The sequence below is a fragment of the Salvelinus alpinus genome, chromosome 10, assembly GCF_045679555.1.
Source record: "Salvelinus alpinus chromosome 10, SLU_Salpinus.1, whole genome shotgun sequence".
NCBI classification, from domain to species: domain Eukaryota; kingdom Metazoa; phylum Chordata; class Actinopteri; order Salmoniformes; family Salmonidae; genus Salvelinus; species Salvelinus alpinus.
Window position 1 is genome coordinate 16,854,783 of NC_092095.1, and position 24,133 is coordinate 16,878,915.

Below are 24,133 nucleotides of genomic sequence, written 5' to 3' on the forward strand. Positions count from 1 at the left end.
CAGGCTGACCACCTGTTACGTGAGTGTAGCATCAAAAGGACCTTGTGGCTGCAAGGAGCCAAGGTAAGTTGCTAGCTAGCATTAAACTTATCTTATAAACAATCAATCTTCACATAATCACTAGTTAACTACACATGGTTGATGATATTACTAGGTTAACTAGCTTGTCCTGCATTGCATATAATCAATGCGGTGCCTGTTAATTTATCATCGAATCACAGCCTACATCAACTTCGCCAAACGGGTGATGATTTAACAAAAGCGCATTGCCCAAAAAAAAAACAATTGTTGCACAAATGTCCCTAACCATAAACATCAATGCCTTTCTTAAAATCAATACACAGAAGTATATATTTTTTAAACCTGCCTATTTAGTTCAAATAAATGCATGTTAGCAGGCAATATTAACTAGGGAAATTGTGTCACTTCTCTTGCGTTCAGTGCAAGCAGAGTCAGGGTATATGCAACTGTTTGAGCCGCCTGGCTCGTTGCGAACTGTGAACTAATTTGCCAGAATTTTACATAATTATGACATAACATTGAAGGTTGTGCAATGTAACAGCAATATTTAGACTTATGGATGCCACCCATTCGATAAAATACGGAACGGTTCCGTATTTCACTGAAATAATAAACGTTTTGTTTTTGAAGTTATAGTTTCCGGATTTGACCATATTAATGACTTAAGGCTCATATTTCTGTGTGTTTATTATAATTAGTCTATGATTTGATATTTTATAGAGCAGTCTGACTGAGCGGTGGTAGGCAGAAGCAGGCTCGTATGCATTCACTCAAACAGCACTTTACTGTGTTTGCCAGCAGCTCTTAGCAATGCTTGAGGCACAGCGCTGTTTATGACTTCAAGCCTATCAACTCCTGAGATTAGGCTGGCAATACTAAAATGCCTATAAGAACATCCAGTAGTCAAAGGTATATGAAATACAAATGGTATAGAGAGAAATAGTCGACGCGTCATAATTCCTATAATAACTACAACCTAAAACTTCTTAATTAACTGGGAATATTGAAGAACTGGGAACATTGAACCACCAGCTTTCATATGTTCTCATGTTCTGAGCAAGGAACTTAAACGTTAGCTTTTTTACATGGCACATATTGCACTTTTGCTTTCTCCTCCAACACTGTTTTTGCATTATTTAAATCAAATTGAACATGTTTCATTATTTATTTTTTATTTTTTTTTACCCCTTTTTCTCCCCAATTTTCGTGGTATCCAATTGCTAGTAATTACTATCTTGTCTCATCACTACATCTCCCGTACGGGCTCGGGAGAGACGAAGGTCGAAAGCCATGCGTCCTCCGAAGCACAACCCAACCAAGCCGCACTGCTTCTTAACACAGCGCGCCTCCAACCCGGAAGCCAGCCGCACCAATGTGTCGGAGGAAACACCGTACACCCGGCCCCCTTGGTTAGCGCGCACTGCGCCCGGCCCGCACAGGAGTCGCTGGAGCGCGATGAGACAAGGATATCCCTACCGGCCAAACCCTCCCTAACCCGGACGACGCTAGGCCAATTGTGTGTCGCCCCACGGACCTCCCGGTCGCGGCCGGCTGCGACAGAGCCTGGGCACGAACTCAGAGACTCTGGTGGCACAGCTAGCGCTGCGATGCAGTGCCCTAGACCACTGCGCCACCCGGGAGGCCCGTTTCATTATTTATTTGAGACTAAATAGATTTTCTTTATGTATTATATTAAGTTAAAATAAAAGTATTCATTCAGTATTGTTGTAATTGTCATTATTACAAGTATATATATATAAAGATTGGCTGGTTAATCAGTATCAGCTTTTTTTGGTCCTCCAATAATCGGTATTGCTATCGGCGTTGAAAAATCGTAATCGGTCGACCTCTAGTTGTAATGATGTGCAAATAGTTAAAGTACAAAAAGTGAAATAAATATACATAAATATGGGTTGTATTTACAGTGGTGTTTGTTCTTCACTGGTTGCCCTTTTCTTGTGGCAAACAGGTCACAAATCTTGCTGCTGTGATGGCACACTGTGATATTTCACCTAATAGATATGGGAGTTTATCAAAATTGGATTTGTTTTCGAATTCTTTGTGGGTCTGTGTAATCTGAGGGAAATATGTGTCTCTAATATGGTCATACATTTGGCAGGAGGTTAGGAAGTGCAGCTCAGTTTCCACCTCATTTTGTGGTCAATGTGCACATAGCCTCTCTCTGTCTCTGTCTCTGTCTCGGTCTCGGTCTCTGTCTCTGTCTCTGTCTCTGTCTCTGTCTCTGTCTCTCTCTCTCTTTCTCTCTCTCTCTCTGTCTTTGACTTTCTGTCTCGCCGCCCCTTCTGTTCGCTCTCTCACTCTCCTTCAATCTCTTCCTCTTTCCCTGTTACCCACACTTTCCTATATATATGTGTTTGTCTGTGTCTGTGTCTGTACTGCATAGGAAATTTGCCAAACTTGATTTAACACCCGTTTCGTAATGTGATTGTGAGTTGAGAGCACTGATAGTCTTGTCTCTTTCCGCTTGGATTCCCCAAGCTTTGGAAAATGTGTCTGAGGCTCCAATAGCTGCAATACTTCAGTGACTTTTCACCCGACTTCCTCTAAGTGTTATAAAGCCTCTTTTTTCATCTGAGTGAACAGCTTCTGAGGGGTTTTGATCACTTAGCATTTTTCCCAAGTGGTTTACCTGAGGCAAGCCTCTGTTTTGTCCTCCTTGGATTTAAAAGCAGGAATTTACAGTGGTATGTAACCCAGTGTATGTCTGGAGGATGTTTGTGGAAGCTAACCCTGGGACTGAAGCCTAGGGGCATTTCATCCAGATTACTCATATCAATGTTTTGGGGGAATAACATTCTTATATATAATGGTATGTATAAGAACAAATACATGTTGAATAAAATAAAATAAGAGATAGTTATTATGGATTGTTCTCCTTCTCTCTCCCTGTTATATTGTTCTCTCTAGGTGTATGCCTAACCATTGTGAGCATGGAGGCAGGTGTAAACAGACGTGGGATCATTTTAGCTGCACCTGCGACAGAACCGGATACACTGGAGCCACTTGCCACACATGTGAGTGTGTGTGTGTGTGTGTGTGTGTGTGTGTGTGTGTGTGTGTGTGTGTGTGTGTGTGTGCGTGTGCGTGTGCGTGTGCGCGTGCGAGTGTGCGTGCGTGCGTGCGTGCGTGTGTGTGTGTGTGTGAGTGTGTGTGTGTGTGTGTACAAAGAAAAGAGTGAGAGAGTTGTAAGGAAGCGTAGGCAGAGATGGTTGGTTCTTAATCAAAAAAGTAGCAATCAAATTCCCCACTCTTTCTCACTGTCTCTTACTGAAACATCAATCATATTCTCATCTCTGTATAAACACAAACACACCATCACCATGCTGTCACTACATGTGTGTGTGCGTATTTAAATATGAGCGTGTTTGACAGACAGTGTGTGAGAAAACCAAAACGTGTATTTGTTTGTCAGTATTTGGAAGCAGAGGGACAGAGTCAGTGTTTGGAAGCAGAAGGACAGAGTCAGTATTTGGAAGCAGAAGGGTAGAGTCAGTATTTGGAAGCAGAAGGACAGAGTCAGTATTTGGAAGCAGAAGGGCAGAGTCAGTATTTGGAAGCAGAAGGACAGAGTCAGTATTTGGAAGCAGAAGGACAGAGTCAGTATTTGGAAGCAGAAGGACAGAGTCAGTATTTGGAAGCAGAAGGACAGAGTCAGTATTTGGAAGCAGAAGGGTAGAGTCAGTATTTGGAAGCAGAAGGGCAGAGTCAGTATTTGGAAGCAGAAGGACAGAGTCAGTATTTTGAAGCAGAAAGACAGAGTCAGTATTTGGAAGCAGAAGGACAGAGTCAGTATTTGGAAGCAGAGGGACAGAGTCAGTATTTGGAAGCAGAAGGACAGAGTCAGTATTTGGAAGCAGAAGGACAGAGTCAGAATTTGGAAGCAGAGGGACAGAGTCAGTATTTGGAAGCAGAGGGACAGAGTCAGTATTTGGAAGCAGAGGGACAGAGTCAGTATTTGGAAGCAGAAGGACAGAGTCAGAATTTGGAAGCAGAGGGACAGAGTCAGTATTTGGAAGCAGAGTGACAGAGTCAGTATTTGGAAGCAGAGGGACATAGTCAGTATTTGGAAGCAGAGGGACATAGTCAGTATTTGGAAGCAGAGGGACATAGTCAGTATTTGGAAGCAGAGGGACAGAGTCAGTATTTGGAAGCAGAGGGACAGAGTCAGAATTTGGAAGCAGAGTGACAGAGTCAGTATTTGGATGCAGAGGGACAGAGTCAGTAATTGGAAGCAGAGTGACAGAGTCAGTATTTGGATGCAGAGGGACAGAGTCAGAATTTGGAAGCAGAGGGACAGAGTCAGAATTTGGAAGCAGAGGGACAGAGTCAGAATTTGGAAGCAGAGGGACAGAGTCAGTATTTGGAAGCAGAGGGACAGAGTCAGTATTTGGAAGCAGAGGGACATAGTCAGTATTTGGAAGCAGAGTGACAGAGTCAGTATTTGGAAGCAGAGGGACAGAGTCAGAATTTGGAAGCAGAGGGACAGAGTCAGAATTTGGAAGCAGAGGGACAGAGTCAGAATTTGGAAGCAGAGTGACAGAGTCATTATTTGGAAGCAGAGTAACAGCCACCGTGAATTTGCCAGCTAGTAAAGTTAAATCACATAACTGTAGTTCCCTTTTATTCACACTTTCAGAAATGTAATGAATCATCTGTCATTCAGAAGTCAACACACTCACTCACTCTCACACACACACACACACACACACACAGACACACACACACACACACACACACACACACACACACACACACACACACACACACACACACACACACACACACACACACACACACACACACACACACACACACACACACACACACACACACACACAGTCATCCTTCGGAATTCAGATAAGTCTATTCTGTTATATGAATATGAGACAGAAGATATGAGACTGCACACAAGTTAAACCTATTACACACTCACGCTTACACACTTACACACAAAGCTGAGTCCAATGAAAGACAATCTCCAGACAGAAGTGTTTGTGTAAACTAGCAGAGTCTGAGTGGTGTTAGGAGCTGTCCATGGAACTGACTGACATTGAGGTATCAGAGGTGAATGGACAGCGCCACTGTGCTGACTCTGGGTACATCAACCCTCAAGGCACTACTTCTCACTGTCTACTTCTCCTTCTCTACCCTCTCTCTTTTTCTCAACCCCCCATCTCTCTCTCCCTCTCTCTGTCTTTGTCTATCTCTCTCTCTCTCTCCCCTCTCTCTTTCTCTCTCTCTCTCTCTCTCTCTCTCTAGCGTTGTTTGAACAGAGTTGTGAGGCGTATAAACACCTGGGCAGATCTTCAGACACATTCTGGATAGATCCGGATGGGAGTGGACCCCTCGGACCCTTCAAAGTCAACTGCAACATGACAGGTGTGTGTGTCTGTGTGTGTGTGTGAACATCCCAAGTTTCAAACGGGTGACAACATGGGTTCGAAGTTTATTGTCTTACATAGAAAATTCTCACATTTTTGACTTTGTTATTGGAAGTCTATCCATGCCTTGCCACATAAACTGTAAAGAGACCAAAGGATTATGATGTTCTGTACATCATAAACACCTATTCCGCTAACACCTTTAATAAATCATTAAATAACAGGCCAGGCAGACAGATAGCACAGGGACTTTTCTATTCCACACCAGGTCTGACCCCAAGGACCTGATGCCCTCCAATTTTTGCAGGTTGACATTTATTGTCATGAATATTGACCTGGAGGCAGAACTGAGTGATTTTCGCTAGATGTGCCAGCTGCAAAGTCCAAATTGGCTATTATTGTAAAAATGTATGAAAACAGAAATGTGCCTTTTGGTCTTAATGTAAGGTTATGTTTATGCATTAGAGTGTTCTGTGTGGTTAAGACTGTGGTTATGGTTAGGGTTAGGTTAAGAATTCTGATTTTATGACTTTGTGGCTGTGCCAGCTAGTGACCACTCTACCGAGCTGCCTCATGATGAAAAACTCTAACCCGTCTTTTTTTTTCTCCTCTCCTTCTTTTCAAGGCCTAGACATCTGATCCTATTCGTTTCCAAGGCAAGCTGGTTATGCGGCTACAGCCTTTGACATTTATCTGTGACCACTGCGCACACACCACACACGCACACGCGCCTTGATAATATATCAGATAAACCACAACAGATTCTTGGATATTAGAAGATTATATTTTTGGGGAGCTTTCATTACATCACCTTGTTTAGAGCTACACTTTCTCTCTCCCTTTCTCTCTCTCTCTCTCTCTCTCCCTTTCTCTCTCTTTCACTCTCTCCCTTTCTCTCTCTCTCTCTCTCTCTCCCTTTCTCTCTCTCTCTCTCTCTCTCTCCCTTTCTCTCTCTTTCTCTCTCCCTTTCCCTCTCGCCCTCCCTTTCTCTCTCTCCCTTTCTCTGAGGATCAAAATTGTCAACGTGACAACAGTAACAACAAGAACCAAGTGTCAAAATAACCATACATTCAACAATAACAATAAGCATACAGTAGAGTATGCCTGATTGATTGGTCTGTCAGACACTGTCCCTCAACTTATGGCAGGCAGCAATGTAGTGCGCTGCCAACCCACAGCTCTCTGCGTCCTCCCCCAACAGGACGGGTAGCCTACTCTCATCAGAGAGGTCTTTGAAACCTTGAATAAGGGTTTCAAATTTGGGGAAATGACACTCCCTAATTGTTTTATATTTTTGACATTTTCTCAGGAAATGCAGCTCTTTCTCAGGTTCTGCTGTTGTGCAGTGGTTGCACAGCCTTTCCTCTCCAGGGAGCCAGGTTTTCCTGTGTCTACCCTTCTCAATGGGAAGGCTGTGCTCACTGAGCCTGTACTTTGTCAAGGTTTTTCAAAGGTTTTGATCAGTTACCATGGTCAAATAGTTAGCCACGGTGTACTGTCGATTTAGGGCCAGATAGCACTGCATTTTGCTTTGTGTTTGTGCTTGTGTTTCCCAATAAGCAATGTAATTTTGTTTTGACTGTGTTGTAATTTGTTTTATTCTGATTGATTGGATGTTCTGGTCCTGAGGCTTCAGTGTGTAAGTAGAACAGGTTTGTGAACTCAGCCCCAGGACCAGCTGGATGAGGGGACTCTTTTCTTTGCTCAGCTCTTGGCATTGCAGGGCTTGGTAATGATATGAGAGGGGGTCACTGTATTTTCGATGTTTCCAAAACTTACCTGCTCTTTTTTGAGTTTGTATTATTAGTGGATATTGGCCTAATTCTGCCCTCCATGCATTGTTTGTAGTTTTCCTCTGGACATGTAGGAGAATCTTACAGAACTCTGCATGCAGGGTTTCAATGGGGTGATTGTCCCATTTGGTGAAATCTTGTTTTGCAAGTGGACCCCACACCTCGCTGCAATGAAGTGTAATTGGTTCAATGACACATTCAATTAGTTTTAGCCAAATTTTAATAGGTATTTCAATTTGAATTTGTTTTTTAATGGTGTAGAATGCAATGCTTGCTTTCTCTCTCAGTTCATTCACTGCCTCATTAAGGTGTCCAATTGAGCTTATTTTTAACCTAAGTAATTGTAGTGTGTACAGTACTCTATATATTTTGTACCAATTGAGAACTTTGGTCTAATTCCCTGAGATCTGGATCTTCTCTGGAAAATCATTATTTTAGTCTTTTTGGGGTTTACTGCCAGGGCCCAGGTCTGGCAGTACTGCTCTAGCAGGTCCAGGCTCTGCTGTAGGCCATGTGCTGTGGGTGAAGAGTAGGCATTTATCTTCTGAATTGTGGAGACTAACACCAGGGGCTGAGGATTTTTCTAGAATAGTGGTCAATTCGTTGATGTCAATATTGAAGAGTGCAGGGCTCAGATTGCAAACCTGACGAAGGCCCCGCCCCTGGTTAAAGAATTCTGTTCTTTTCTTGCCAATTTTAATGCTGCACGTATTGCCAGTATACATTGATTTAATTATGTCATATGTTTTACCCCCTACACCACTTTCAATAACTTTGTAGAACAGTCCTGTATGCCAAATAGAATCAAATTATTTTTGGAAGTCGATAAAGCAAGCGTATATTTTGGTATTATTTTGGTGGACATGTTTATCTATCAGGGTGTGTAGGGTGTAAATATGATCAGTTGTGCGATGTGTTGGTATAAATCCAATTTGGCTTTTACTCAAGACATTGTGCTTATTAAGGAAGTTTAGAACTCTTACATTTATAATACTACAGAAAACCTTCCCCAGGTTACTGTTCACACAAATGCCTCTGTAATTGTTAGGGTCAAATTTGTCTCCGTTTTTAAAGATTGGGGTTATGAGTCCTTGATTCCAGATGTCAGGGAAATAACCTACACTCAGGATCAAATTAAACAGTTTTAATATAGACAATTAAAATGTTGCACTAGTGAGTTTGAACATCTCATTTAGGATGCCATCAGGTCCGCATGCCTTTTTAAATTTGAGAGCCTGAAGTTTCTTATAGAGCTCCTGGTCAGTAATTGGGGAGTCCAATGCATTTTGATTGTTCTTTATAGCTTTTTCTAATCCATTCAACTTCTCATGAATTTGGCGTTGTTCTGTGTTTGTGTCAATTTTAATGGTGTTGTAGAGTGTTTTAAAATGGGTTGTCCATATGTCACCATTTTGTATCGCTAATTCCTCTTGTTTAGATTTTTGTAGTTTTTTCCAATTTTGCCAGAAGTTGTTTGTGTTTATGGACTCTTCAATTAGTGTCAGCTGCTTGCTGTTGTACTGTGCTTTTTTGGTTCTGAGTGTACGTTTATAGAGTTTTAAATTCTCACAGTAATGAAGGCATAATTCACCATTATTTGGGTCTCTGTGCTTTTGGTTGGATAGTGTTCTAAGTTTTTTCCTTATAACTTTACAGTCTGCCACAAACCAGTGGTCTTTTTAGTTTTGTTTTTTATCAATTTCAGTTGTGCTTCTTTTGCCGTTTGCCTGAATATATAGTTGATGTTTTTTACTGCTAGATTGATGCCTTCTTTACTGTGAGTGAATGTGGTGTCCAGAAAGTTATCTAAGAGTGTCTGGATATTTTGGTTACAGGTTGCTTTCTGGTATTCTTCTGTGCTGTTTTGCTTACTGAGCTGTGAATGTTTGGCTGCTTCCATGTCTGTTCTTTTGAGGAACAACGTAATTTGGCTGTGATCAGACAGAGGTGTTAGTGGCTTGACAGTGAATGAGCTGAGATAGAAAGGGTCAATGTCTGTGATCATATAGTCTACTGTACTGTGGCCAAGAGGTGAAAAATAGGTGAATCTCCCCAAAGAGTCCCCCCGTAACCTACCATTGACAAAGTACAGACCCAGGCTTCTACAGAGCTGCAACAGAACCCTTCCGTTTTTGTTGGTGGTGCTGTCACTGTTGTTTCTATGGGGGAGATTAAGACCGTTAGAAACAGTATGGCCTGTAATAAAGCTGTCCCCTCGTGTGCTCGTTAGATCAGGTAGTGTTCCTGTGTGCACATTTGTGTCCCCACAGATGAGCACATTTCTCTGGGCCTGGAACTGGCACGTCTCTTCCTCAAGGGTGGGGAAGATCTCCTCTGAGTAATATGGGGATTCTGAGGGGGGGATATATATTGGGTGGGGAAAATCTCCTCTGAGTATTATGGGGATTCTGAGGGGGGGATATATATTGCGCAAAGGAACACATCTTTTTCTGTCAGTACAAGTTATTTTTTCAGTTTTAACCAAATGTGATTTTTACCAATTTTGAGGGAATCAATTAGATTTTGTAGTTGGGATTGATGATCAGTCGTCCAGAGTCTCTGCCTCTATTGACAGAGCTGTGTTTCTGTGATGGCACAATTAACTCTCTGTAGCCTGTGGGACAGTGAGTGACAATGTCAGCCTTACACCATGTCCCCTGCAGAATGATGACGTCAACATCTTTAAGATTTTTGTTGAACTTCAGTGCTAAACTCTTCAGTCGAAAGGCCCTGAATGTTCCACATGCTAACTGATATATATATATATATATATATATATATATATATATATGTATATATATATGTACAGTGGGGAGAACAAGTATTTGATACACTGCCGATTTTGCAGGTTTTCCTACTTACAAAGCATGTAGAGGTCTGTCATTTTTATCATAGGTACACTTCAACTGTGAGAGACGGAATCTAAAACAAAAATCCAGAAAATCACATTGTATGATTTTTAAGTAATTCATTTGCATTTTATTGCATGACATAAGTATTTGATCACCTACCAACCAGTAAGAATTCCGGCTCTCACAGACCTGTTAGTTTTTCTTTAAGAAGCCCTCCTGTTCTCCACTCATTACCTGTATTAACTGCACCTGTTTGAACTCGTTACCTGTATAAAAGACACCTGTCCACACACTCAATCAAACAGACTCCAACCTCTCCACAATGGCCAAGACCAGAGAGCTGTGTAAGGACATCAGGGATAAATTGTAGACCTGTACAAGGCTGGGATGGGCTACAGGACAATAGCCAAGCAGCTTGGTGAGAAGGCAACAACTGTTGGCACAATTATTAGAAAATGGAAGAAGTTCAAGATGACGGTCAATCACCCTCGGTCTGGGGCTCCATGCAAGATCTCACCTCGTGGGGCATCAATGATCATGAGGAATGTGAGGGATCAGCCCAGAACTACACGGCAGGACCTGGTCAATGACCTGAAGAGAGCTGGGACCACAGTCTCAAAGAAAACCATTAGTAACACACTACGCCGTCATGGATTAAAATCCTGCAGCGCACGCAAGGTCCCCCTGCTCAAGCCAGCGCATGTCCAGGCCCGTCTGAAGTTTGCCAATGACCATCTGGATGATCCAGAGGAGGAATGGGAGAAGGTCATGTGGTCTGATGAGACAAAAATAGAGCTTTTTGCTCTAAACTCCACTCGCCGTGTTTGGAGGAATAGAAGGATGAGTACAACCCCAAGAACACCATCCCAACCGTGAAGCATGGAGGTGGAAACATCATTTTTTGGGGATGCTTTTCTGCAAAGGGGACAGGACGACTGCACCGTATTGAAGGGAGGATGGATGGGGCCATGTATCGCGAGATCTTGACCAACAACCTCCTTCCCTCAGTAAGAGCATTGAAGATGGGTCGTGGCTGGGTCTTCCAGCATGACAACGACCCGAAACACACAGCCAGGGCAACTAAGGAGTGGCTCCGTAAGAAGCATCTCAAGGTCCTGGAGTGGCCTAGCCAGTCTCCAGACCTGAACCCAATAGAAAATCTTTGGAGGGAGCCGAAAGTCCGTATTGCCCAGCGACAGCCCCGAAACCTGAAGGATCTGGAGAAGGTCTGTATGGAGGAGTGGGCCAAAATCCCTGCTGCAGTGTGTGCAAACCTGGTCAAGAACTACAGGAAATGTATGATCTCTGTAATTGCAAACTAAGGTTTCTGTACCAAATATTCAGTTCTGCTTTTCTGATGTATCAAATACTTATGTCATGCAATAAAATGCAAATTAATTAATTAAAAATCATACAATGTGATTTTCTGGATTTTTGTTTTAGATTCCTTCTCTCACAGTTGAAGTGTACCTATGATAAAAATTACAGACCTCTACATGCTTTGTAAGTAGGAAAACCTGCAAAATTGTCAGTGTATCAAATACTTGTTCTCCCCACTGTATATACTGTATATATAGTTCAAGTCAGAAGTTTCCATAAACCTTAGCCAAATACATTTAAACTTAGTTTTTCACAATTCCTGACCTTTAATCCTAGTAAAAATTCCCTGTCTTAGGTCAGTTAGGATCACCACTTTTTTTTAAGAATGTGAAATGTCAGAATAATAGTAGAGGGAATGATTTATTTCAGCTTTTATTTATTTCATCACATTCCCTGTGGGTCAGAAGTTTTACATACACTCAATTAGTATTTGGTAGCATTGCCTTTAAATTATTTAACTTGGGTCAAATGTTTTGGGTAGCCTTCCACAAGCTTCCCACAATAAGTTGGGTCAATTTTGGCCCATTCCTCCTGACAGAGCTGGTGTAACTGAGTCAGATTTGTAGGCCTCCTTGCTCGCACACGCTTTTTCAGTTCTGCCCACAAATGTTCTATTGGATTGAGGTCAGGGCTTTGTGATGGCCACTCCCATACCTTGACTTTATTTAAGCCATTTTGCCACAAATTTGGAAGTATGCTTGGGGTCATTGTCCATTTGGAAGACCCATTTGCAACCAAGCTTTAACTTCCTGACTGATGTCTTGAGATTGTGCTTCAATATATCCACATAATTGTCCTGCCTCATGATGCCATCTATTTTGTGAAGTGCACCAGTCCCTCCTGCAGCAAAGCACCCCCACAACATGATGCTGCCACCCCTGTGCTTCATGGTTGGGATGGTGTTCTTTGGTTGCAGCCTCCTCCTTATTCCTCCAAACATAACAATGGTCATTATGGGCAAACAGTTTCATCAGACCAGAGGACATTTCTCCGAAAAGTACGATCTTTGTCCCCATGTGCAGTTGCAAACCGTAGTCTGGCTTTTTTATGGTGGTTTTGGAGCAGTGGCTTCTTCCTTGCTGAGCGGCCTTTCAGGTTATGTCGTTATAGGACTCGTTTTACTGTGGATATTGTAACGGGTGTCGTCGTCTGAAGAGGAAGAATCGGACCAAAGCGCAGCGTGGTAAGTGTTCATGACTTTTATTTAAACTGAACACTAGAACAAAATAACAAAGTGCAAAACGAAACCGAAACAGTCCTGTCAGGTGCAGAAAACACTAAACAGAAAATAACTACTCACAAAACACAGGTGGGAAAATGCTACCTAAGTATGGTTCCCAATCAGAGACAACGATAGACAGCTGTCCCTGATTGAGAACCATACCCAGCCAAAACAAAGAAATACAACACATAGAAAAATGAACATAGAATGCCCACCCAAATCACACCCTGACCAAACCAAAATAGAGACATAAAAAGCTCTCTAAGGACAGATATAGATACTTTTGTACCTGTTTCCTCCAGCATTTTCACAAGGTCCTTTGCTGTTGTTCTGGGATTGATTTGCACTTTTCGCACCAAAGTAAGTTCATCTCTAGGAGACAGAACACGTCTCCTTCCTGAGCGGTATGACAGCTGCGTGGTGTTTATACTTGCGTACTATTGTTTGTACAGATGAACGCGGTACCTTCAGGCATTAGGAAAATGCTCCCAAGGATGAACCAGACTTGTGGAGGTCTACAACTTTTTTTTCTGAGGCCTTGGCTGATTTCTTTTGATTTTCCCATGTCAAGCAAAGAGGCACTGAGTTTGAAGGTAGGCCTTGAAATACATCCTCAGGTACACCTCCAATTGACTCAAATGATGTCAATCAGAAGCTTCTAAAGCCATGACATAATTTTCTGGAATTTTCCAAGCTGTTTAAAGGCACAGTCAACTTAGTGTATGTAAACTTCTGACCCACTGAAATTGTGATTCGGTGAATTATAAGTGAAATAATCTGTCTGTAAACAATTGTTGAAAAAATTACTTGTGTCATGCACAAAGTAGATGTCCTAACCAACTTGCCAAAACAATAGTTTGTTAACAAGAAATGTGGTGGGAGTTGAGGAACCCCTCAGAGGCCCTCTCTGCTACTCTGTTGACCAGGCTGCCTACTCTCTCCTGCTCCTCTCGTTGGTGCCGGTGTGAATAATAATGTGGCCTGGTGTGCCAAAGTCAGGCTGGGACGGGATGTGGAGTGCATCCTGTGTTTTTGGGCACTATATTTTGGACACCTTGTGGTGGTCGAAGAGTTTATCCTCTTGGATGAATTTCCCATTTGAGTCAATGAGGATAGCCACCTCAGTGGGTTTTACCAGAGTAGTGGGTTTACGGTCTGGGGCTGGAGTACACAGGGCCTGTGTACATGGAGGGGTGTGGGGGGGGGGGGGGGGGGTGTCAGGGTGGGCCAGAGAGCTTCTCTCTGTAGTACGTGTCCTCGTGTGAGCCTCCTTGTTGACTGGGGGTGTGGGTAAAGGGTTGTCGGTATGTGGGTAAAGGTGGGTCAGTGGGGGTCTTAGGGGTGGTGAGGGGCTGCAGCTTCTCTCTAGGAGTCTCTACAGTCTGCTCACTGTGCTGCAGCACCCTCTTGATGACAGACAACTCTCTCTCTCCCTCCCTTTCTCCCACTCTCTCTCTTTCTCTAACTCTCTCTCCCTTTCTCTCTCTCCCCTTTCTCTCTCTCTCTCCCTCCCTTTCTCTCTTTCCCTTTCTCTAACTCTCTCTCCCTCCCTTTCTCTCTCTCTCTCCCTTTCTCTCTCCCTCTCTCTCTCTATTCTCTCTCCCTTTCCCTCTCTCTCTCCCTCTTTCTCTCTCTCTCCCTTTCTCTCTCTTTTCTCTCTCTCTCTCTCTTTCTCTCTCTCTATTCTCTCTCGCTCTCTCCCTTTCTCTCTCTCTCCCTTTCTCTCTCTCTTTTCTCTATCTCTCTCTTTTCTCTCGCTCTCTATCTTCTCTCTTGCTCTCTTTCACTTCTCTCTTTTTCTCTGTCTTTTTTTCTCTCCTCTCTGTCTCTCTCTCTCTCTCTCTACCCGTTCAATTCAATTCAAAGGGCTTTATTGGCATGGGAAACATATGTTTACATACAAAAGGGAAATAAACAATATACAATAAACAGTAAACATTACACTTACAAAGTTCAAAAGGAATAGAGACATTTCAAATGTCATATTATGGCAATGTACAGTGCTATAATGATGTGCAAATAGTTAATGTACAAAACGGAAAATAAATAAACAAAGATATGGGTTGTATTTACAATGGTGTTTGTTCTTCACTGGTTGCCCTTTTCTTGTGGCAACAGGTCACAAATCTTGCTGCTGTGATGGCACACTGTGGTATTTCACCCAGTAGATTTTGGAGTGTTGTGACATTGTATTGATTAATGTGAAGACTGCTGCTCATCGAATGATTAACGGTTCATAATTACGTGATTAAATGAATCAGGTAATTGTTAACTCATTAACCTGGGGCACCATGGGAAAGTTTGGTTTTATTGAGTTTCTATTTCCCAAATTAACTCAAAGAATATTAGAATATCGATTTTACACAGTCGCTAATCAATCAATTTCCTCTACAGTTTCATTCTGAACATCGCATAATCAGGGAATCTGCACATACCCAAGTCCCACCAATGAGTCCATACCACACCAATTGAGTTGATTATTTATTTACTAACAAGATAAAATGATAATATAAGATACACAAACACACAGTCTGGGCTATTGATTAGAACTTAGTACAACGAAACAGGTCCTTAGCGGGCCAACACAATATGACTCGTGTTACACAAGATGGGGATTTAAAAGAGAGAGACAGAGAGAAAAGCACACCTGGGTACATTTGTAAACTAGGCCTAGATTAACCCTAACCTTGCCCCGAACTGCCTCTCTTATGGGTCAGAATATAATGATGTAATTATGTATCGAAGGTCTCCGACGGGGTGTCTCTACGTGGACGAGGTTCGGCTTCTCTGATGACGCACTTCTCTGGTTACAGGGTGTAACTCTCTGGTTGTCCTCACGATGTCAGTGTCCTTTGTCTTAGTGGTCTGTTTCCTCGCCCTTGTTCTGAAAGCGGTCTTTTGGGAACAACCAGCCCTGTAGCTTAGGGCTCACAGCGTAGGAATGAAGGCAGTGCAGACACACGATTGGATGGGGAGTGGTGACCAGGTGGTCCTGCTTGAATTCACCCTCTTAGACGCAGCTACTCATCCGTAGCATAGATAGATTTTTTATTTTAATTAAATTTTAATTTCACCTTTATTTAACCAGGTAGGCTAGTTGAGAACAAGTTCTCATTTACAACTGCGACCTGGCCAAGATAAAGCAAAGCAGTGCCGATGAGAATGTGGTGATTGACAGAGTCGAAAGCCTTGGCCAGGTCGATGAATACGGCTGCACAGTATTGTCTCTTATCGATGGCGGTTATGATATCGTTTAGGACCTTGAGAGTGGCTGAGGTGCACCCATGACCAGCTCGGAAACCAGATTGCATAGCGGAGAAGGTACGGTGGGATTCGAAATGGTCGGTGATCTGTTTAACTTGGCTTTCGAAGACCTTAGAAAGGCAGGGTAGGATAGATATAGGTCTGTAGCAGTTTGGGTCTAGAGTGTCTCACACTTTGAAGTGGGGGATGACCGCGGCAGCTTTCCAATCTTTGGAGATCTCAAACGATACCATAAAAAGTTCCTTTGTCTTCAACCTCGTGTTGTGTTTTGGGGTTGCTGACTACTCAGACCTTGGCTGCAGCTCAGGTCACTTAGTCTGATATGTTAATTCTTAACTCACATGTTTTATACCCTCGGGTCAGAGATGGACGTTTCTGCCTTTAGGGCAATTCTCTGGGCGTACCAAGTCACGAAGCAAGGTCTGGATTTTACTCAGATCCAATTCAGACAGCTAAATTCACATTTCATCTTTACAAAAACATTCTCTTTGATCTGGACATTTTCCACACAACGTACAATATGCAAACATCAAGCATTTACTAAGAAAACTCTTAAAGTTACAATGTTTTCATTATAATGTTGTCCTTTAACGTTTAATAACATAACAAAAATGACATATATTTTCATATTCCATCTATCGTCATTACCACCATTATGGCTGACAAAACCCCTTGTCCCAAAGTCCATTTATTGCATGTTAGTGTTCTGAGGCCAGTTCTCCATAGTGAGAGGACAAAGGAATTGTGTCTGCTGCCTTAGATTTACAATGGGCGTGAGGTGTCATAACCCCCCCCCCCCCCCCCCCCCTATCTCCATACCTCTCGATCTCTCCCCCTCTGATGGGTGTGAGAGATCTCTCTGTAGGGTTGTGGTCCACGGTAACCTGACCCGAGCAGGCCAGTCATGACAGGAGTTTATCAAAACTGGATTTGTTTTCGAATTCTTTGTGGGTCTGTGTAATCTGAGGGAAATATGTGTCTCTAATATGGTCATACATTTGGCTGGAGGTTAGGAAGTGCTGCTCAGTTTCCACCCCATTTTGTGGGCAGTGTGCACATAGCCTGTCTTCTCTTGAGAACTAGGTCTGCCTACGGCGGCCTTTCTCAATAGCAAGGCTATGCTCACAGACTCTTTACATAGTCAAATCTTTCCTTAATGTGGGGTCAGTCACAGTGGTCAGGTATTCTGCCACTGTGTATTCTCTGTTTAGGGACAAATAGCATTCTAGTTTGCTCAGTTTTTTTGTAAATTCTTTCCAATGTGTCAAGTAATTATCTTTTTGTTGTCTCGTGATTTGGTTGGGTCTAATTGTGTTGCTGTCCTGGGGCTCTGTGGGGTCTGTTTGTGTTTGTGAACAGAGCCCCGGGACCAGCTTGCTTAAGGGACTCTTTTCCAGGTTCATCTCTCTGTAGTTGATGGCTTTGTTATGGAAGGTTTAGGAATCGCTTCCTTTTAGGTGGTTGTAGAATTTTACGTCTCTTTTCAGGATTTTTGGTAATTAGCGGGTATCGGTCTAATTCTGCTTTGCATGCATTAATTGGTGTTTTACGTTGTACACGGAGGATATTTTTTGCAGAATTCTGTATGCAGAGTCTCAATTTGGTGTTTGTCCCATTTTGTGAATTCTTGGTTGGTGAGTGGACCCCAGACCTCACAACCATGAAGGGCAATGGGTTCTATAACTGATTCAAGTTTGCCAGATCCTAATTGGAATGTTGGATTTTATGTTACTTTTGATGGCATAGAAAGCCCTTTTTGCCTTGTCTCTCAGATCGTTCACAGCTTTGTGGAAGTTACCTGTGGCGCTGATGTTTAGGCCGAGGTATGTATAGTTTTTTTGTGTACTCTAGGACAACAGTGTCTAGATGGAATTAGTAAAAAAAATAAACTATACATATTATCTTCACTATTATTCTACAATGTGGAAATAGTAAAAATAAAGAAAAAACATTGAATGAGTAGGTGTGTCCAAACTTTTAACTGGTACTGTATGCGTATATACACATGTTTTTTTCAATAGATTTTCCTTCATTATTTTCTAACCCTACCACCCCTCCCCTAATTGGAGTAAACTAGTGAACAATAACGCTTAGGCTTCTACTTCCAGCTGATAAATACTATATAAACTCAGAAAAAAACTGAAAAGTCCCTTTTTCAGGACCCTGTCTTTCAGAGATCATTCGTAAAAATCCAAATAACTTCACAGATCTCCATTGTAAAGTGTTTAACCTGTCTAGGACACGCGTTCCGCTAGCGGAACCCCCCCCCCCAACATTCCGCTGAAAAGGCAGCGCGCGAAATTCAAAAATATATTTTAGAAATATTTAACTTTCACACATTAACAAGTCCAATACAGCAAATGAAAGATAAACATCTTGTTAATCTACCCATCGTGTCTGATTTTTAAAATGTTTTACAGCGAAAACACAACATATATTTATGTTAGCTCACCACCAAATCCAAAAAACACAGCCATTTTTCCCAGCCAAAGATAGCTTTCACAAAACCCAGAAATAGAGATAATATTAATCACTAACCTTTGAACATCTTCATGAGATGACACTCATATGACATCATGTTACACAATACATTTATGTTTTGTTCGATAATGTGCATATTTATATCCACAAATCTCAGTTTACATTGGCGCCATGTTCAGAAATGCCTCCAAAATATCCGGAGTAATTACAGAGAGCCATGTCAAATAACAGAAATACTCATCATAAACTTTGATGAAAGATACATGTTTTACATATCATTAAAGATACACTGGTTCTTAATGCAACCGCTGTGTCAGAGTTTTTAAAAACTTTAGTAAAAAGCACACCATGCAATAATCTGAGACGGCGCTCAGATAGAAACAACAATTCTCCGCCATGTTGGAGTCAACAGAAATACGAAATGACATCATAAATATTCCCTTACCTTTGATGATCTTTCATCAGAATGCAGTGCCAGGAATCCTAGTTCCGCAATAAATCGTTGTTTTGTTCGATAATGTCCATTACTTATGTCGAATTAGCAACTTTAGCTAGCATGTGTAGTACTCGTGTCCAAACACTGGCGCAAGTGAACGCAAACGTCGGACGAAAACTTCAAAAAGTTATATTACAAGTCGAATAAACTGGTCAAACTTAGTTGAGAATCAATCTTCAGGATGTTGTTATCATATATATCCAATAACGTCCCAACCGGAGCATTTCTTCATGTCTGTAAAAGTAATGGCACACATTGACATCCCATGTCTAGCGTGCGTGACCAGGAACTGGCAATCTGCCAGACCAGTGACTCAAATAGCTCCCATCTGGCCCCACATCACACTAGAGGCTTCATTCCACATTCTACTGACTGTTGACATCTAGTGGAAGGAATATGAAGTGCAAACAGATCCATAAATTACAGGGATTTGAATAGGCGATGACTTTCACATCGACCCTTTTCAGAATTTTCACTTCCTGTTTGGAAGTTTGCCTGCCATATGAGTTCTGTTATACTCACAGACATAATTCAAACAGTTTTGGAAACTTCGGGGTGTTTTCTATCCAATAGTAATAATGATATGCATATATTATCATCTGGGACAGAGTAGGATGCCGTTCAATTTGGGCACCAATTCATCCAAAAGTGAAAATGCTGCCCCCATCCCTAAAATTAAACACTGTTTCCCATGCTTGTTCAATGAACCATAAACAATTAATGAACATGCACCTGTTGAACGGTCGTTAAATTAAGACACTAACAGCTTACAGACGGTAGGCAATTAAGGTCACAGTTATGAAAACTTAGGACACTAAAGAGGCCTTTCTACTGCCTCTGAAAAACACCAAAAGAAAGATTCCCAGGGTCCCTGCTCATCTGCGTGAACGTGCCTTAGGCATGCTGCAAGGAGGCATGAGGACTGCAGATGTGGCCAAGGCAATACATTTCTATGACCGTACTGTGAGACGCCTAAGACAGCGCTACAGGGAGACAGGACGGACAGCTGATCGTCCTCGCAGTGGCAGACCACGTGTAACAACACCTGCACAGGATCGGTACATCCGAACATCACACCTGCGGGACAGGTACAGGATGGCAACAACAACTGCCAGAGTTACACCAGGAATGCACAATCCCTCCATCAGTGCTCAGACTTTTTAATTTTTAATTTAATTTTACCTTTTTTTAACCAGGTAGGCTAGTTGAGAACAAGTTCTCAGTTGCAACTGCAACCTGGCCAAGACAAAGCAAAGCAGTTCAACACATACAACAACACAGAGTTAAACCTGGAATAAACAAACATACAATCAGTAATACAGTAGAAAAGTATATATACAGCATGTGCAAATGAGGTAGGATAAGGGAGGTAAGGCAATAAATATTCCATGTTGGTGAAGTAATTACAATATATCAATTTGGAATGATCAACACTGGAATGATAGAATGTGCAGAAGTAGAATGTGCAAGTAGAGATACTGGGGTGCAAAGGAGCAAGATAAATAAATAAATATAGTATGGGGATGAGGTAGATTGGATGGGCTATTTATAGATGAGCTATGTACAGGTGCAGTGATCTGTGAGCTGCTCTGACAGCTGGTGCTTAAAGCTAGTGAGGGAGATAAGAGTCTCCAGCTTTAGTGATTTTTGCAGTTCGTTCCAGTCATTGGCAGCAGAGAACTGGAAGGAGAGTTGGCCAAAGGAAGAATTGGCTTTGGGGGTGACCAGTGAGATATACCTGCTGGAGCACGTGCTACGGGTGGGTGCTGCTATGGTGACCAGTGAGCTGAGATAAGGCGGGGCTTTACCTAGCAGAGACTTGTAGATGACCTGGAGCCAGTGGGTTTGGCGACGAGTATGAAGTGAGGGCCAGCCAACGAGAGCGTACAGGTCGCAGTGGTGGGTAGTATATGGGGCTTTGGTGACAAAACAGATGGCACTGTGATAGACTACATCCAATTTGTTGAGTAGAGTGTTGGAGGCTATTTTGTAAAGGACATTGCCGAAGTTGACGGTCGGTAGGATGGTCAGTTTTCCGAGGGTATGTTTGGCAGCATGAGTGAAGGATTGTAGTTGTCCACATATTCTAAGTCAGAACCGTCCAGAGTAGTGATGCTGGACGGGCGGGCAGGTACGGGCAGTGATCGGTTGAAGAACATGCATTTCGTTTTACTAGCATTTCAGAGCAGTTAGAGGCCACGGAAGGAGAGTTGTATGGCATTGAAGCTCGTCTGGAGGTTAGTTAACACAGTGTCCAAAGAAAGGCCAGAGGTATACAGAATGATGTCGTCTGCATTGAGGTGGATCAAAGAATCACCAGCAGCAAGAGCGACATCATTGATGTATACAGAGAAGAGTGTCGGCCAGAGAATTGAACCCTGTGACACCCACATAGAGACTTCCAGAGGCCCGGACAACAGGCCCTCCGATTTGACACACTGAACTCTATCAGAGAAGTAGTTGGTGAACCAGGTGAGGTAATCATTTGAGAAACCAAGGCTGTTGAGTCTGCCGATAAGAATACGGTGATTGACAGAGTCGGAAGCCTTGGCCAGGTCCATGAAGACGGCTGCACAGTACTGTCTTTTGTCAATGGCGGTTATGATATCGTTTAGGACCTTGAGCGTGGCTGAGGTGCACCCGCGACCAGCTCGGGAAACCAGATTGCATAGCAGAGAAGGTACGGTGGGATTCGAAATGGTCGGTGATCTGTTTGTTCACTTGGCTTTCAAAACCTTTAGAAAGGCAGGGCAGGATGGATATATGTCTGTAACAGTTTGGGTCTAGAGTGTCTCCCCCTTTGAAGAGGGGGATGAACGTGGCAGCTTTCCAGTCTTTAGGAATCTCAGACGATACGAAAGAGAGGTTGAACAGGCTAGTAATAGGGGTTGCAACAATGGCGGCGGATAATTTTAGAAAGAGAGGGTCCAGATTGTCTAGCCCAGCTGATTTGTAGGGATCCAGATTTTGCAGCTCTTTCAGAACATCAGCTGTCTGTATTTGGGTGAAGGAGAAGCGGGGGGGCTTGGGCCAGTTGCTGCGGGGGGTACAGAGCTGTTGGCCAGGGTTGGGGTAGCCAGGTGGAAAGCATGGCCAGCCGTAGAGAAATGCTTATTGAAATTCTCGATTATTGTGGATTTATCGGTGGTGACAGTGTTACCTAGCCTCAGTGCAGTGGGCAGCTGGGAGGAGGGGCTCCGGGACTCCGCAGTAAAATAAAACAATGAGAGCTGCCCTAAACAACAGTATACAAGTCATATTGACATTAGAGAAAGGCATAAAGCAATCACAGGTGTTGATTGGGAGAGCTAAGACAACAACGGGTGAGACAACAATGGGTAAACAGCTAGGACAACAACAACTGGTAAATGGTGATGAATGGGCAGAGAGGGTCATTTAGCTTCACACAGAGCCTGAGAGAATACCAATTGTGTGCAAAGCTACCATCAAGGCAAAGGGTGGCTATTTGAAGAATCTCAAATATAAACTATATTTTGATTTGTTTAACACTTTTTTGCTTACTACATGATTCCATATATGCTATTTCATATTTTGGATGACTTCACTATTATTCTACAATGTAGAAAATAGTAAAAATAAAGAAAAACCCTTGAATGAGTAGGTGTTCTAAAAAATTCTGGCTGTTAGTGTATGTTGAAGAGGATGGGACTCAAGCTGCATCCCTGTCTCACCCCACGGCCCTGTGGAAAGAAATGTGTGTGTGTTTTTTCCAATGTTAACCGCACACTTATTGTTTGTGTACATGGATTTTAGAATGTTCTTTGTTTTTCACCCAACCCCTGCTTTAAATCAATTTGTATAGCAGACTCTCATGCCAAATTGAGTCAAAAGCTTTTTTAAATCAACAAAGCATGAGAAGACTTTACCTTTGTTTAGGTTTGTTTGCTTGTCAAATCAAATCAAATGTTATTTGTCACGTGCGCCGAATACACCTGGTTTAGACCAGTGAAATGCTTACTTACAAGCCCTTAACCAACAATGCAGTTTTAAGAAAAATACCTACAAAAATAAGAAATAAAGTAACAAATAATTAAATAGCAGCAGTAAAATAACAATAGCAAGGCTATATACAGGGGGTACCGGTACAGAGTCAATGTGCAGGGGCACCGGTTAGTCGAGGTAATTGAGGTAATATATACATGTGGGTAGAGTTATTGAAGTGACTTATGCATAGAGAGTAGCAGCAGCGTAAAGGGGGGTTCAATGCAAGTAGTTGTTTTCGGTAGCCATTTCATTAGATGTTCAGTAGTCTTATGGCTTGGGGGTAGAAGCTGTTTAGAAGTCTCTTGGACCTTGACTTGGGGCTCAGGTTCCGCTTGCCGTGCGGTAACAGAGAGAACAGTCTATGACTAGGGTGGCTGGAGTCTTTGACAATTTTTAGGGCCTTCTTCTGACACCACCTGGTATAGAGGTCCTGGATGGCAGGAAGCTTGGCCTCAGTGATGTCCTGGGCCGTATGCACTACCCTCTGTAGTGCCTTGCGGTCGGAGCCCAAGCAGTTGCCATACCAGGCAGTGATGCAACCAGTCAAGATGCTCTTGATGGTGCAGCTGTAGAACCTTTTGACGATCTGAGGACCCATGCCAAATCTTTTCAGTCTCCTGAATAGGTTTTGTTGGGCCCCCGTGTTAAGGATCAGTGTTGTTACTTTCCCTTACCATATGGGGGCGGCCCATCAGGAACTCCAGGATCCAGTTGAAGAGGGAGGTGTTTAGTCCCAGGGTCCTTAGCTTGGTGATGAGATTTGAGGGCACTATGGTGTTGAACGCTGAGCTGTAGTCAATGAACAGAGTTCTCACATAGGTGTTCCTTTTGTCCAGGTGGGAAAGGGCAGTGCTGAGTGCAATAACGATTGCATCATCTGTGGATATGTTGGGGCGGTATGCAAATTGGAGTGGGTCTAGGGTTTCTGGTATGATGATTGTTTTGATGTGAGCCATGACCAGCCTTTCAAAGTGCTACGGGTCGGTAGTCATTTAGGCAGGTTGACTTTAGTGTTCTTGGGCACAGGGACTATGGTGGTCTACTTGAAACATGTTGGTATTACAGACTCAGACAGGGAGAGGTTAAAAATGTCAGTGAAGACACTTGCCAGTTGGTCAACGCATACTCGGAGTACACGTCCTGGTAATCCGGCTGGCCCTGCGGCCTTGTGAATGTTGACCTGGTTAAAGGTCTTACTCACATGTGAACGCTCTGGG

At 42.8% G+C, this 24,133-nt stretch overlaps 1 protein-coding gene across 1 annotated transcript in view; it reads left to right on the plus strand.

Annotated features, from left to right (window-relative positions):
- LOC139531575 (contactin-associated protein-like 2) overlaps nt 1-24,133 on the plus strand; it is a 314,450-nt gene that overhangs the window by 189,178 nt on the left and 101,139 nt on the right. The window contains exons 12-13 of the mRNA XM_071328143.1: nt 2,950-3,056; nt 5,302-5,421. Of these exons, the coding sequence (XP_071184244.1) occupies nt 2,950-3,056; nt 5,302-5,421 (227 nt within the window). The remainder of the gene's footprint in view (nt 1-2,949; nt 3,057-5,301; nt 5,422-24,133) is intronic.